The 16,658-nt window shown below is 37.5% G+C and overlaps 1 protein-coding gene across 1 annotated transcript; it reads right to left on the reverse strand.

Moving 5' to 3' along the window:
* Positions 1-105: 105 nt before the first annotated feature.
* On the reverse strand, positions 106-15,029 carry si:ch211-225h24.2 (testis development-related protein). Its single transcript, XM_032585629.1, has 4 exons — positions 14,624-15,029; positions 7,779-7,832; positions 3,070-3,185; positions 106-2,038 (listed from the first exon to the last, which is right to left on the reverse strand). The coding sequence occupies exons 1-4, from the start codon at positions 14,708-14,710 to the stop codon at positions 1,600-1,602; spliced, it is 696 nt and encodes a 231-aa protein (XP_032441520.1). The 5' UTR covers positions 14,711-15,029; the 3' UTR covers positions 106-1,599.
* Positions 15,030-16,658: the final 1,629 nt, after the last annotated feature.

The following is a 16,658-nucleotide window of genomic DNA, read 5'->3' on the forward strand; positions in this document are numbered from 1 at the left end:
TCCACCAAATGAATGAAGGATAGAAGTGAGAGATGGGTAAGAAAGGAATATGAGCAAAAGAGGGAAGAAAGAGTATATGATGAAGAAGTAAAGGAATGACACAAGGAGGAAAGAACAACTTTATCCATACTGTGAGGGAACATTGTGTAATCAATAGTGGTGTGACCTCTACCTCTAATACAGCTCCAGAACTTGAGATGAGAAAACATATTCAACCACCTTTGACATAGTTGATTTTCTTAACTTCAAAGACACACACACACACACACTGTTGTTTCAAAATATGTTTTTTTTATGATTGCACAACCCATTTCTGAGCTTTTAAATTAAGGCTTCAGACAGTTTCAGGGTGCCGCATTTGTAAAGAAAGGATGTAAAAACTAGCTACATAAACTCTCAGTAGTACAACAAGCTTGCATAATATTTGATTGTCTCGTTGGAGCGAGAAAAGATCTTCTCGCCCGTTGGCAAAAATTGCGCATTCCAGGAAAGAAAACGGAAATTTTACAGTATATGAAGGCTTTCATTTCAACAGATTTAGCATTTGATAGTGATTCACAAACAAAAGTCCTTTTAAAAAAAAAAAAAACTCATTTCCTTCAAACCTAAAAACCTTACATGTAATATTTAAGGATTAGAGTAGCTTCCTGGCAATATGATGCCATTAACAACAGATTGCTAGCTAAGTCGGAGCCCTAGTTGGAGTTTTTTGTTTTGTTTTGTTTTTTTGCTGTAACCATCATGTCCCTCTTGAAGAACCAACACCACACTGCTCAAAATGAAGGAATAAAGCGATTAATGACTAAAATGTCTTGTAGTGAAATTAACTTACCATTTTGGGGAAAGGTTAAAGGACAATACCACATTAGAGAAACAGAAAATCTACAAATATTGAAAGTATGAACCACAAATAAATCACAGTTTGGATTTCTATTGTTTTTTTAAGTATTTTATGATACAAAAAAAAAACCTTTTTAAGCTATACTTCTCTACAACAGACAGGCAGTCCAACATCTGGATGATGACCCTCCAGATGTACATGAATTCTTAGACGCCTTCTGCTCGGTTTCTTTATTCTTACTGCTTTTAATTAATTACTTCTGATTTCAGATATGGAAATAACTTTCATCACATACAGACACGAACAAAATTAAAAAGGAAAAGTTGTAAAAAATTATGATATACAGTGGACCCCCAACTATTCGTGGTTCAGTATTTGCTGAAAACTGTAGATGTTGGCCTCTGTAGTAGTGCTAGGATGGTTTCCACTGTGCACAGTAATGCATATTAAGGTATATTTTGTGTTTGAACTGTTAAAAAAGGCAGTTATAAGTGTTTCTGAGTATTCGCCGGCAGAAAACATCCTTGAATACCGGGGAGAGGGGCGGGAGGTCCACTGTATGCCCTTTAATGCTCTCAATAGACACAAGTAGGAGAATAAGAAATCCTAGCATCTACTGGCCACTACTGGTAGAGCAATTTAAGGCACTGCCTCTTTAATTTTCTTGTGTGACAGTCTCTAGCATTACATTTTCCTTCTGGAGTTAGACTAGAAAGAGGCAGAAATCTGGAACAAATTGTCTACTGAGCATAACAATGCTACTGTTTAAATCCTGCCCATGGGCTCTCTGACGCGATCCCTCTGCTCATTCTGCTGATGCCAGCCAGCTTGACCTTGGCACGGGACGTCCACCTCACTGCAGCTGCTGGGTCATTGGAGTCCGTCAGGTTGGCATAGCGAGAGGAGTCCTCCTCAAACCCCTGGCCACCCCATGAAGGAATTTCCAAGGGAACGCTTAAGGAGTCGGGAGGAAGGGACAATGCCGACTCCCCGTTCTGACCGTTCTCAATGAGGGCTTCATCAGGCACAATCTCAGAAACAATTGCCAGCCGTGGAGGCTCCCAGCCCTCCATCTTCTCCAGTTTTTTGGCAGGCGAGATTTGCCTCATCGTCATCGTAACATTGTCCCAGAAACAGTGCCCCTTTTCCGGCTTGTCCTTCTTCTCCTTCTCACCTTCCTTGAGCTTTTTGTTGGACCTTTGAAGAAACAGGAAAAGGGAGAGAGAGGTCAAAATGTGAAGTTAGAGGGAACTTTGTGGACCGTATTGTCACCATAAATAGAACCGTCTGACTCGAGGAACTCGTGTTTATCGGAGATTTCAACACTGTAGACCGGAGTGTTCCCCACACACTGGGCCATTATGGAGAAAGTCCTTTATGTTTTTCAAAACAAGGTCATTAATAAAGGTTTTCCTGTTCATACGTGTTCCACTTCCTCAGCAGGTCTGAAAGATAACATCTTGTAAAGGCTTACATGTAAACACATCCAAGGGTGTGACTCTGCTTTTTCAAGTTGAAACTGTAAATGCTTTTGCTCCTTACACTTGAGCAGTAATGACTGATATACTGACAATATCCTGAAAACATTTTTTAGAAACATAAATAGATTTTTTAGCTCATTTTCAATCCAGCGCTTGACTTTCTTTTTGTTTAAGCTGCTTCTCTCTGAACTGCTGATGTTTTTCTTTTTTAGGCATAAGCAAAAATCCTTAACTAAATGGACAAACCAAAACAAAACATGTCATTTCACAAAGATCCTCTTTAAAACAGGATAGTTAGGCAATAAAAAGCAGTCTGTTTTGATAACATTATTTACTTCCATTTCTATAGCTGAATCTATGAAAAATACCACAAATAATTAATGGGAAGGAAAGATTTTTCTTCCAACAAGAAGAAATTTTTGAAAATGTGTAATACAATAGATGATTAGCTGAATGATTCTGACAGAGGTTTAATTACAGGTTTCATCTTATTTGTCAAAAAAAAGAAGATTTTTTTCTCTTTCTGCTCTCCTTAAATTTTTTAAACAGTAGGTTATTCTGTCATAGTTGGGTAAAGAAAAGGGGGTGCTAAAATACAAGCTAACGGTAGAAGACCTTTAAGAATGCTGTAAAACTGTTTGTTAAAAATTACAAAAAAGAAAAAGTACAAATAAAAGATCTGCCATGAAAGTGTAATTGAAGTTTATTCAGTTTGTCATAATTAAGACATTACAAGTGCAAACTCACACTTTGCGCTCTGCCACCTTCACCCCAGACAGCAACAAGTGCTCGTCATCCTTAGAGGACAGCATCTTTTTCTCCTTCTTCTCCTTCTTTGACATCATCTTTTTCACCTTTGCCTCCTGACAAAAAAAAAACAAACAATGACTGAAAAGGAGATTTGATTTTAAACATCACAGCTAAAAAAACATTTACAATCCCATGTGTTAAATGTTAGTTGTCACTATTGCCTTATTTTGCTTGATTTATCCTCCCTGCAGAGAGATATGTCACAATTAAAACATGACAGGAATGCAAGGAAGAATCATTCGTTCAGCCTGACAGTTGCTCATATTTTGGAAAATACTTGGTGAAGCTTTTTGAGTGCGTTCCAGTGGGAGAAAACTCCTGATCTACTTTGCATCAGAATTCCTTCCTGCGTTTCATACATTCCTTATCAGCAAAGATGAAGCAAAGTTTTGACTTCCTTTCTTGCCAATGGAGAACTCCTAATCTCAGCTGTCAAGGTCTCGCCCTCTACTCCTCCTCCTCACATCCGGGCCGGCCTGCTCCCTCAGTGCAGAAAGGAATATTTGATTAATGGGTTTAACCTCTTTAAACCGCTCCAGTTGTTTCTTTATTCTGAGGTCAGGTTAAAAATCTTAACAAGGTGCACAATGTAGATCCGTTCATGTTCTGGACAGGAAGTTGCCTCAGCTGCTACAACAAGCAAGCGGCTTGTTTGTCCAAGAACACATTCTTTCCTCAAACCAAACAGGGACACCTTCAATCAGCTCTGTCACCGGATAAGGCTTCAGAACGCTGCAGCGAAGATTAAACAAACGTCCACCAGTAAACAGGCCCCGCATGTTTAACATTTGCTCAGCACGTCTGAGAACAGATGATTCTGCTCATGTTCTTCTTGTTGATAAATGAAGGAACAAGTACAATCTTCTCACTTGCATGATTAACATATCCTGAAATAAATATTTAACCTCTCAGTCTAAGCTCCTTCAGGACCAGGTTACTGTCCTGCCTCTATTGTTTCGCACCAGCTTGTTTCTTTAGTAAAATAAAGCTTCTCTTCAGCAGTTTGAGCTCTGAAGCAAAGGAACCAGATATGCCAAAACCACAGGGGGTCCTTCTTATTGGACGTGAATGTGTGCAGCTGAATTCCACTCGCATGCTTGCACATACAGTGCCTAAACTATTCTCTGTCCATGTCGCTGGCCGAAAGGAGCTCCTTGACTTGCTGTGGGCGAAGGGGAGAAATACCTACAGCTCCACAAACAATCCAGCTTTTATTTACCATGAAAGCTGAGGGAGGCATTATGCATTTTTAAAATAATTTTTTAAGATATGAGTCAAACAACTGTAGATGTATTTATGTTTGGTGATACAAATCAGCATTTGGATTTTGGGACTAAGTGAAACAATATTTCAGAACTGATGTCTTATCAATCGAAATATTTTCTCCGTAGCATATCTACAAACGCTGAATTTGAAGACGATAACCATCACAGATTAGTAGTTCATGCGTACATAATTACACATGAACTACTAATGCGTAATTAGTTCATCGTACTTGTAATTAGTACGAAGAAATTTTCTTCTGCCACTATTTAAAACTTGACATTTTAGAATACACGATGACTAACACCGTGGATTTAATACACTAAAAATGCAGAAGAAACACCATTAAAAATGCTGCCGCTATTGTGCCTTGCTAAAATATTCTTCATTTTCACATTTTATTAAGTTACAACCATAAACTAATGTATTTTGTTAAAATTTATGTGAATGGAGCTGAACCTGTCACAAAAAGCAATTATCAACTAATCGCAGGATAAATTAAAATGAGCTTGATAATTTACATTCTGATGATTAATAATTTGTTAAGGGCAATTTTGTATTACAGAGACATAATAATCCATTTTGTTAATGGTTTCAGCTGTTTGTGGTTTTTTGTTCCTTTTTATTTCTCTTTTTTGGTGGTTATGATTTATTTTGGATATTTAAAATGTCTTCCAACTCCAGGGTGGAGTGTTCTGTACAAAATTAAGGTTTATTAATCTTTGAGAGGGGTAAGCTTGTATTATTATGCCATTACCAATATTTTACTTAGAAATGGTTTCAAAACAATAATTTTATCATTTATCACAACAATATCTGGGACAATAAATGGTCCAGCAAACCGTAGTATTGTGACAGGTATACTGCATGACTTGAAATGACTTAAGGTTCACTTAAAGACTATAAACATATCCCTAGAGCTACAGTGGAATGGCTTAGATCAAAGCCTTTTCAGGTGTTAAAGTCTGACAATCTGTTGCCAGACTTGAAAGACAACTGATGTTGATTAATGCTCTCCACCCAGGATGACTGATGTGAAGCTCTGTTGCAAAGAGGCAAAAACTTAACTTTCTGGAAGAGCGACGTGAGTAGAGACATCGATAAGACTTCAGCTGTAGACCACTCAGCTCCCGTAAATTCAAATGCACAAAAAACTTAAAACATCCATTTCTTAAATAAAAAAAAAATACTTCAATATCCAAAAAGTTTGTGGTTGTGACGTGACAATATGTGAAAAATTTCAATATGTATAAATATATGCAAGACATCAATTGTTTACACAAATGTTGCCACTGTGTAGATTTTTCATCAGTAAAAAAAAAAAAAAAAGATGTCACTACTTTGAAACCCTTTTTGGACAAAAGCCCACATAATTATCTAGTAAGCACTGAGGAATTAAAGTCCTTCCAACCCACAACCTTTTCCAGGACTCCATGACCACTTTCTCTGTCCTAGTGTGAGCATAAAACAACTAAGCATTTAAGAGTGATAGCCATTCACACCAACCAAACAGCCGGTGGCTATTTTCAACTTTGTTTTTCCTCCGCAGCAATTGTTCCAGTATAAAAAAAACAAAGCTACTCAAAAGAATGCTGCATTTCCTTCCCTTCTCCGGCCAACTACCCCCTCCACCTCACCAGCAGGACACATCATCAAATATGTGCTTCCAACGAGGGTTGCACTTAGGAGCTGGAGGTAAAATGCGGCAGCAGGCCAGAGTTCAGAGACAACACGGCACCCTGTGTTTGACTTGCAGTCAATCTTCACACATGCAGACAACCACACCTCTGGATGAGAACTCGCTGTCAGCACAGAATATGAGATGATACACATCTCTCATGAACCGGGCGATGAGAGACAATCACCTGCTCAGAGAGAGGCCAACGTGTTGTCAAAACGCATCAGAAATAAAACATTTAAAAGGCACGAGGATGAAATCAGCAGCTGGAAAAGTCTGGAATCTCAAGCTCAGTATTTTCCCGGTCTGGATATGTTTAGAAAATGAAAAGACCAGTATGGACCACTATAATTTTTACAGATTTTACTCATTTTCCAATTGTCTATAAGTTGTCTATCCTTCCATTTCTCTTTCCTTTTTACTTCCTTCTTAGTTCCTTGTGTGCTTCCTAAGATATGTCCTTTCTTTTTTCCCCTGTCTTGTGTTGTTCAGTCACTGCAAAACAAACTGGTCAATGCTTCATTATAAATGTTCAGAGAATTTTTTTCTTCCGCTCTTTGCACTAAAGACCAAGAAGGTGGTGAGAAAGAGTCCTTATTTCCAGTGAAACAAGTTTTATATGGACATGAGATGAAACAACACGCAATGAAGAAGCCATTATTTCAAAAGCATCAAAAAAGGCCAATCACAGTGCGGAAAAAACTCAGAGAAAAATAACTTATTTTCTGGGGATCTCATGACACTAAAATAGAAATGTTTGGCCATTCACTTCACAAAATAGAGAGCATCAGCAGCAACATTGCAGCAGCTCTGAAAAGGCACCACTAGTGGAGTCAGAAGGAATGGACCAAAGCTCCAGCAAGCTATTGTACGTAGAACCTTGAAATTATTTTAACCAATTTATAGAGTTTCAAAGTATTCCACTGAGTATATGTGGAAACTTTTTGAATTTAAAAAAAAAAAATCACCAAAAGAAAGTCCGATTATGTCTGGCATTTAGCAAACAGAAATAATTGTAGTGATCCTAACAGACCTAAAGCTGGTTATCAGTGTGTAAAAATCTGTTTTCAACTGTGTGTAAGAACTGTTGATATCTCCAGCTTGTAATCATACAGTAATATGGACATTGATAACTTTAATGTCCATATTAAAGTTATCAATAACTTTAATATTGTTATTAGTATAACAATATACTAATATCAGTTATCCTAAATCTAAATCAGTACTAATATGAGAATTAGTATACAGTCAACTAAAGTGATAAGGTGATTAAAAACAGCACCAATGTTAAAAGACATCCAGTAAATAACATAACCTATGACAACATGTTTGCCAGAGATAAAGAACAACAGCACAATACGCAAAGATAGGAATGATAGGTTTGTTTACAGATAAACACTGCGGCCTCAGCAGTTCTCTCACCCTGCAGCCTTAACTCTGTGGGACAGCGTGTTCTCAGAAGAGACTGTCTGACCCAGGTTGGACAGTATGAATTTAAAAATGTGGGCCCTTTTGGCAACGTAAGATTGTGTCTGCTGGTGATGCTGCAGGGATGTGTGTGAGGAGATAAGAAACCGAATGTTTCGTCCATATCTACGAGGACCATCTGTCAAAGCTAAAACAGTTTGGACTGCATGCATGTTTGGAAGCCGATGGTGTGTTTTCATCATTGCAACGTGCAAGCAGCTGTGATGTTGCCATGTACCTTGGCTAACGCAGTGCCAGCGTCCTCCTCCTCTTCCTCTCCCAGGTCTTTGTCCTGCAACACAGACAGACAAACACAGTCAGAGACAAAACACCAACAGACACCCAACAAACCAGCTTATGCCATTTACTTTATGCTGCAACGATGGCGTGTGTGTTTGTTTTAGGAGTGTGTGCACATTTTCCTGTGAAAGGGAAGCCAACTGTTGGAAGATAAACACAGTATTCAGAGGGCTAGATGGAGGCATGGCTGGAGGAGTGGGGAGGATACGAGGAAACCACCGAGCTCCGAGGGCAGATTTAAACAAAGGACAAAGAAAATAAACCTTCACCTTGGGCATGTATGCTGCATTGTTGGGATTTGAGGATTATTTTGGTTCAATTGTGGTTGATAACTCAGACTGATTTTCCCTTTTAACCTGATCTTAAAATTTCTATAGTGTTTTCATTTGATTGTTCATTTAAAATATTTATTAAAAGTTCCTATGTCTTGTCTGTTAAAACGGCTCATGATGAATACCTACAAATCAATGCAAAGTAAAGTGCTGAAGTAAAGAACTGCATCAAGTATGAGGCACTGTGGCATGGTGTTAATGGTTGAGGCTGCTGCTGGTGGTGTAATGAAATGGGCATATTTTCTTGGCACACTTTTGTTCCATTGGTTCACTAGGCAACATGTTACAAAATTCAAATCATTTTAAACTTGCTTCCTGCACATGACACTGAGTTCATTGTTCTCCAACTGCCTCTAGAGCCACCAGCTCTCAATCCAACTGAGCACCTTTGGGACACAAGATAAATGCCAATATGGACCTAGTTCCTGAAACCTTGTTAAACTTATGCTACAAAAACTTAAGGCAGTTCTAAAAACAAAAAGACAGTCAGGCAGTAGCAAGGTGTTTGACTCACAGACCTAATGAGAAAATTATTTCCTAAATCTGACCAGTGATGTTCAATTTTTCTGTTTAAATAACTAAAATTGTTTACATTTTACAAATTGTTTTGTTTTATTGACACTTTACATTGACTCTAGCCTTTTAGACACTATTTCTACTACAATCTCTGCAACTGCACCAGTTATTGTTAATTTTTTCCAGTAATTCTCCAATGAAAAATGCTAATAAGATGTACATATAAAAAATAAAATGAAACACAAAAACAACATTTTGATTGACATTAACTGTGCTTAAAGACAAATCTGGTTTAGAATGATGTGGAAAAATTATAATTAGGTTACACCTGCTAGTTGTATTGCTATATGTTTATTCTAAGTTCCTGTATATTCCCACCTAGTTAAAACTATTTGGGTTACATATACAAGGTTGGACGTTGTTTTTCACAGCTGCATGTGAACCAATCTGTTTCCCATGCTTTGGATCCCTTATCCCCCAGGTGTCAAACTCCAGTCCTCAATGGCCGCTGTCCTGCAGTTTTTAGATGTGCCACAGGTACAAAACACTGGAATGAAATGGCTTAATTACCTCCTTCTTGTGTAGATCAGTTCTCCAGAGCCTTAATGACCTAATTATTCTATTCAGGTGTGGTGCAGCAGAGGCACATCTAAAAGTTGCAGAACACCGGCCCTTGAGGACTGGACTTCGACACCCCTGCGTATCCCTTTGTATAAAACTCATGTGTTGTCTCTGCCTGGCAGAGCTATTCATCCAGACCTGCTTCATTATTGATTGTCCTACAAGCTCTCTGTATTGTGCACAATATATGAATAAACCTGATTGAGTGATTTCACCTGAACAGTGCTTGGAAATAGTTTTTTTCCATGACAAGAATCTCACCCAAGGCATTAAAAGATAGTAAATGATAAAAGGCAGGCAGTCCGAAATCATCAGATGTGCAGTCAAGTATTGTGACTCCTAAAACAAAGCCAGAACTTCTTCAAAAAGAGTCTAAACCCCAAAATCGTCCAACATCTAAGAACTCAGAGGCAGAGAAGGAAGAATAACGATGGCTGGACAAGTCTGAACAAGCTCTTTTGAGTGTGTGCCACAGAAGCTGATCAAAGAAAACACACACACTGATTACAGATTACGATTAAAGCCTAAAGACATTAGCAACTTTAAGATGAGAGAGAAGGAGGGGTTTTGGTGGAAGGAGTATGTTAAATATCCCTAACAAGAATCAACAGAAGTTTGTGTATTGTTTATAAAGGAGAAATTAACATTCATTTTATCTTTCTGTTTTACTTTCATGTTTCAAAAGGCCACAAAGACACACCTGTACAGTCAACACACACAAAAAAGAATAGTATTTACTCACAGTTCTTAAATGCTTCACATTCTCAAATTCTGGGCACAAAAAGAGTTTCACCATCACACTGTACCACAGTGTTGACTAGTTCAACATTTTGGAAACACACCACTGTTTAGGCACCTGGTTACAGCGACAATACACCTAGCTGGAAGACGTCTACTTAGCTACAAGTGCCTTACTGACCCAAACAATGTGCTTTATATATGTATCACTCAGGCCTTTTTATTGAACCTAATCAGGTCAACACTCAGCTACACCAAGACTGACCAGAAAAAGTCAACTTAGATAACATTATTTGTTTTTCTGGGAAAAAACCCACAGCCTGTGCCTGTGTTCAAGCCAATCATATATTATAAACTTCTGTCAAAAGCTACGTCTTATACTGTCATGGTTTGGCATCCTCTATACCACAGTACCAAGCAAATTACTAATGAGTTCAAAAGTATTTTGCATAACTTACTAATTTCTTTCCTAAATAAATATGTTGGTGTAGATACATTTGCTTTTTGCATACCATTTTAGTTCCCTGTTCTCACATAAAATTACTATTTTAATGTTGTTATTGTTAGCAACAATAACAACTTTGCTTTGTGTAAGCAAACAAAGTTACAGATTCCTCCATTTAAATGCCATAAGCTTATTTCCCTCAACACCAAAATATATTTATAATTTTAAAAAGATTAACTTGAATTTAGGAGATGAGACAAATCCTCATTTAACTTAACCCTCTTCCCTTCATCAAAAGATTAACTTTATTTAATCTTCTGTTTTCCTCCTTTAAAGCCTAATGCTTCAGATTAGAGGTTGTATTTAAGTTTAGTTCAGTTCCAAGGTAAGCTTTCGTGATCTGTGATAGAATCACAGCGGCGTTCGCTCAGTATTCAGGTGCGAGGTGCTTTAAGCTAAAGGCAAATATTCCCTTCTTCAGGTTTACAGCTGAACTTCAATAGAGAGTGAGCGATGAAGGAGAAACACAGGCAGAGGCTGTGCAGATGGCCCAGAGCGGGATGGAGGCAGGAGGAGAATGATAGTGTCTTTAGAGTCTGTGTTTTATCCTGACTTTACCTTTTATCTTCTTTCTTATTCTCCATCTTAGGGTGTTTCATCCCTTTACACATTGTCTGAACCTGTCTGCCTCCAATGCTCAGTTTTGATCTAAAACAAGCAAGCCATCTGTTTCAAAATTAATACCTGAGACTGTTTTAACAATAAACCCTAAGAGATTATTAATAAACTACATAAGAAAGGTGACCACTACCACCATAAATAAATTTATACTTCTGTTAGTTTAAGACGGAGAGAAAAGTATGCAAACAAAATCAGAAACCTCTACTAACTGATTAATGAAGTCAGACTTGATGGCTGCAAGGTTTCCAGAATCTGCAACTTAAAAAAAAAAAGAAAAAAAAGGTTTTGGGTTACTTTTATACCACATCTGACCTTCATGGCAGCTTTGGACAGTTGGTTTTTGATCGTATCAATATACTGAGCTAAGGTTTTGTCATCTTACATGATGTACAAACGTTTGGACACACAGTTGTGTCCAAACTTTAGGTCTGTACTGTATATAGAAATATTTTTGAGAAATCCAACATGTTGTCATACTTTTCTGTTCTACAGTACCAATAACATTCTAAGAAAAAAAATCACTAAAACATCTAAATTTCTTGTTTTTGAACATTAATATGCATATCCATCTTTTTTCATGCCTTACATCCCCAATCCCTAAACCAGCTTTATTTCATTAAAATGTTAGAAATTGTTGCAGTAATGATTATTTACTAAGTTATCAAAATATAGAATCCTTTTATAATTAACTTCTTATTGTGAATTTTGTTGTTATTTAACCCAAACATCTTTGAGTTGCGATCCATTTCAACTATTTACAGAACAACACAAAAAAAAATAAACATTCAAAACTTCTTTTGATTCTTGTATTTCTGCACACAGCTTCCTCATTTGAATAAGTGGAAGGAAAAACACTGCCTTTCCAGACTGTGTTATCATAACTTCCATCCTGTCCTCATCCTGTATCCCTGACAGGGTTGGCGCTCGCCTCTCCGCTGTGTTTTTGACATTTTACGATCCAACCTCTTGACCCCTTGGACATACTTTACTGTCATGGCGACTCGAGGAGACCTCCCTGATGACTTTCCCAGGACATCATAGTCAGTGTTGACGCTAACTCTGATCTCAGAACTGCTGCTGACAGGCAAGCAACTCTAATGATCACAGGACAAACTGAAACCGGGGACGGACGTCACAAATGAGGGGCGCATGTTTTCGTTCCCAGGATGGAAGTTCAATAAAGTTCCGGCAAAGGTCTTACATGTTGACATTAGCACAGCAAGAGCTGAAAAATTATGATAAATCATGATGCAGTTGCCTGCAATATGATAAATACTTGTCTCCATCTTTGCTGGATGAAGGAAAGCTTGAGCAAAAATGGACAATGAAAGATTATTAACATAACAAATGTCAGATTTACACTTTTGAAACCGTTAACACTTTGATATTGCTCAGTGTTTTCTCAGATTACTTAAAAATCTTCCAAAGAAAAAAAACCTTGACTTATTGCATTATTTATGCCAATTTCTATATCACAAAGTTGATTAGATAAGCGTTCACATTATTTTGACTGTTATGACGCAAACTAATCCAAGAAAAAAGGCCCATGTGAGTTTCACAGATTAATCTATTGAGAGATAGCACACTGGAAAATGACCTGTGACCTCCTTTCTTTAACTGGAATGCAAGCTAGAAGTGTGCGCCTAAGAATATCCCATTTTTATTCAAGTCGATTTCAAATTCCACCAGATAAAAATACATATATATTATATACACAAGACTCCCACAAGATAAACATGTCATCTTTCTTTTTCCTATGTGCCAGGACTGTTGGAGGCCTGTCCTCCCTTTTAGTTGTGGAGTATTTTGTGTGTGTGCTTCGTAATCACCTCCTTAAAAAAGAAAAAGACAGAGCCCAGCTGCTGGTTAGTGCTGATACAGAGACTTTTTGGACCTCAGAAACACACGGCTGTGGCTCATCTGGGATGGACATGAACACATCACATAGACACAACAAGAAAAACAGGCTTGAAATATCCAACCTGCCAACAAAAAACAACATAAACGGCCGGGTTATATCTTCAATCCAAATCCTAGTTTATGCTGTTGGGTAAACTCTGTGTTAAAGGTGAAAAGGTAAAGTCTGGAAAGGGGTTTCAAAATTTGTATCATGCCAATCCTGCAGCTTAAAGCAGTTAAAACAAGAGGCAGGGGAAAGAGGGACCACTCAAGAGTTTTCACAGGCTTTATGGAGCTACAAGAATGAATAAGAATATTAATCTCATTAAGCCAGGAGCAAGAATGAGTAGCTGTCTCATTCTTATTAAGACAGTTTGTATGTTAACCAGCCAACTGAAGGTTAATATCAAAGCCAGCAAATATCAGCCAGTGTTGACAACTTAGCAACTTTGTCTTGTTTTTAGCGACTTTTCAGATGCTTCCAAAAAAAAATAAATCACTAGAGGCAAAAAAAGAAAAACACTTTCTGATGTCATCAGCAACGCTGAGTTAAAAGCACACAGGCCTCTCAGCTGTGTTTATGGCATTTTATGATCCACCCTTTTACCCTCTTTGGAGATACTTTACTTACTCCACTAGCAATATGACATCACGACCAGCACATCCCACTGGCAGCTTGCAAACTCTACTTTTAAGACAGTGTTATGCTAATGAAAGTGTTGGTTTATGCTCCTTTGAAGCATAAACATCAATGAAAAGCTGAATCTGTATTTTCTGCCACCAAGAAAGAAGTGACACTTCTTTCAACTGCGCAGAAACAGGTGGGGGGCGGAAAAGGCTGATCTCAATGAATGCTCCACACAGCCTGAGAAACGTACTTCATATCACATTTACCACATTACCATAACATTTGAAGGACTTCTGTAGGAGCATATGATGGAAAGTTATTATGGTTTGGAATCTCTATATATTACAAATAGCCATGTCTAACTAGAAAACTAAAACTATCAACTTGTCAAAAAGCATGAATTTTAAAACTCAGGTCAGTTTGAGTGTAATAGTTTAAATCCAAATATGTAAACATTGTATCCTATAAAAACTATATTTTTTACAATAATTAACTGAATACAAAAAAATGTATTCTTGTTTTGAACTGACAGATCGCAGAATCTCAACGTATTTTTTTATTTTTTATTTTTTTACTGAAGCACCTGCTGCTCATCCAATTAAAATGCCTTGAAAATTACTGGTGTTCAACTCGTGAACAGTGCACCTTCAGCTGACCTGACATGGCTTAAAGCACTTGTTCACCTCCTCTTGCTTCCTGCCCGTAACCGCTCTGCGCGTTCACTTTTAACCAAGTTAAAAACAAAACGATATTCAGATTCAGAACATGTTCTTAAATCTAAAGATGAAAATATATTTAGATGGGAACAAAAAAAAAACCATTAATATAATTGGTTGAACTACTTTAAAGCAGCAACAGAGGAACCCGTTGCGTTAAGAAGGCTATTGTTCAGACCGCTGCTTCCTCTCCGTCTGTTTCATTACCTTGTAGGAGTGATGATAATGCCAGGACATGTCGTCTTCCTCTGACGCATAATCCACCAGTACTTTACTCTTGGTTTTCTTGAACATATCTCCACTTGTCGCTGACAAGAGTAGCCTAAAAATTTCCAGGTAAGGCAACTGTCGAATTCGGCACAACAGAGAAAAAGTTTACCCCGCTCCGTTCAGTGCCCGTTTTTTTTTTTTTTTCTGTTTTTTGTCGCAGCGCAGCACCACCGCAACGCGTCCAATTGTTTCGGGTCTTCCTCCCGCTGCAAATCCAAAAGCTGTACTTTTCCTCCTCTCTCCTCTGAAATCAGCTCAACAACAGAGAGCTGCGGCGAGGTGGTGTGTTTCGTGAGTGTTTTTGCCTCTTTTTTACGCTGCGTCTTTACGCATTTTGGACCACCTGGACTTTAGACTTTAGCTCCTCCTATGTCACCCCCCACCTACGCCTCCAATTCTGGTTCCTTGAAGTTGCCATGGCAGGAGGAGGAAGGGGGTCACACTTCTTATCTTGTGCCTAAACAATCATTAGACCAAAAATGCATGCAAAACTATTCAACTTTTTTTATAATTATTGTTTTAGAAAAATACTTTGTAAGTCCTTTATAAAGTAATGACACCCCTTGAATTTTTCTGAAAATATTTCGTCCACAATCAAAAACTTACTAAATTTTACTTTAAAAAAATGGAATAGTTAATTAAAATGGACATAATTATGAAGTTATAGGATTTTTTTTTTTTAATTGGCTATTGTTACAAAAAGCTGACATTTTTCTTTGATTGTGACTTTAACATCTTTGCACATCTATAATAAAACTTTTTCTGCATTACAAAATTGGATAGAGAATATCTGTGAAAATGAATGTTCAAGTCTTGCAAAAGATATCCAAGTGACAAGTCTATTGGCGCACGCTTTTATGTAAACCATCCCATCGTCACTCTAGTTGTGTGTTTAGTAATACCATGCTTAAAAATTAGCTTCTCCCCCATCTCGAAACTTTAGTGGCTTGTATTTTGTTAATTTTTCCATAAACTCTGATCTTGCTGAAGGAAAACATGCCCACAGCATGATGCTGCACTGATAGTTTCCAAATCCACTTTATTTATAAAGCACATTTGAAACACAGAAGCTTCCCTAAAGTGCTGCACAAAAAATAGGACAAAGCAGAAAATAAAAATCAAGATCTAAAGCAACAATAAAAATGCTCTCATTAAAACATTCATAAAATCAAACAAAGACAAGAAAAAGAACACATCAAGTCACACTGGACAAAACGCTATTGAAAAAAGTTTTTTGATCTAAATCGAGGACTTATTTCAATGTCTGTGCTCTGTCCTTTACATGACTGGTCAAAATCATACAGACTTCATTCAGCAGTGGATTTCTTCTCGCCACTCTTCTGTAAAGGCTAGCTTTGTGGAATGCACAACTAATACTTGTCCTGTAAACACACTCTCCCAGATGACTCCTCCTGAGTTTAGTGAGCCTCTTGGCTGCTTCTTCTTGTCCAGCTTGTCAGTTTAAATACTTTTTAGGTTAGCTGTTTTCACATTTTTACCATTTTTTGTAGATGGATTGAACAATACTCTGTAAGATGTAAGAAGATTGTTTTATGAGCTACCCTGCTTTCAAAAAGTAAAATTTGGATTCATGATTCTGCTCTTCCTTATGCTGCTCTTGCTTCCTTCTTCTAAGAAGATACACCATAGTTTAAGGCTTTAATGTGACAAAATGTGGAAAAAGTTCAAGGATTATTAATTATTTGTATCAAATACCAGTGATAACGTTTAGATTATGCGACATTCCATTTCTGAGACTTGCAATTAGATCAATTTTTTAGATCAAAGCTCTTCTAGATATGTTTTAACAGAATACACACAATTTGAGATGTAGAGGTCCAAGCAAAGTTCATCAGTTCTTTTCTTTCTGTCCTTCCCTTAGAAGCCTTTGGCATGGAAAAAACTAGATCACCAGAGTTTAAGGAGTCAGGTTGCATATTTACTATAGACAGAGACTGTTTATTGTACAAAG

This window comes from Xiphophorus hellerii, chromosome 15, assembly GCF_003331165.1.
Source record: "Xiphophorus hellerii strain 12219 chromosome 15, Xiphophorus_hellerii-4.1, whole genome shotgun sequence".
Classification (NCBI taxonomy): Eukaryota; Metazoa; Chordata; class Actinopteri; order Cyprinodontiformes; family Poeciliidae; genus Xiphophorus; species Xiphophorus hellerii.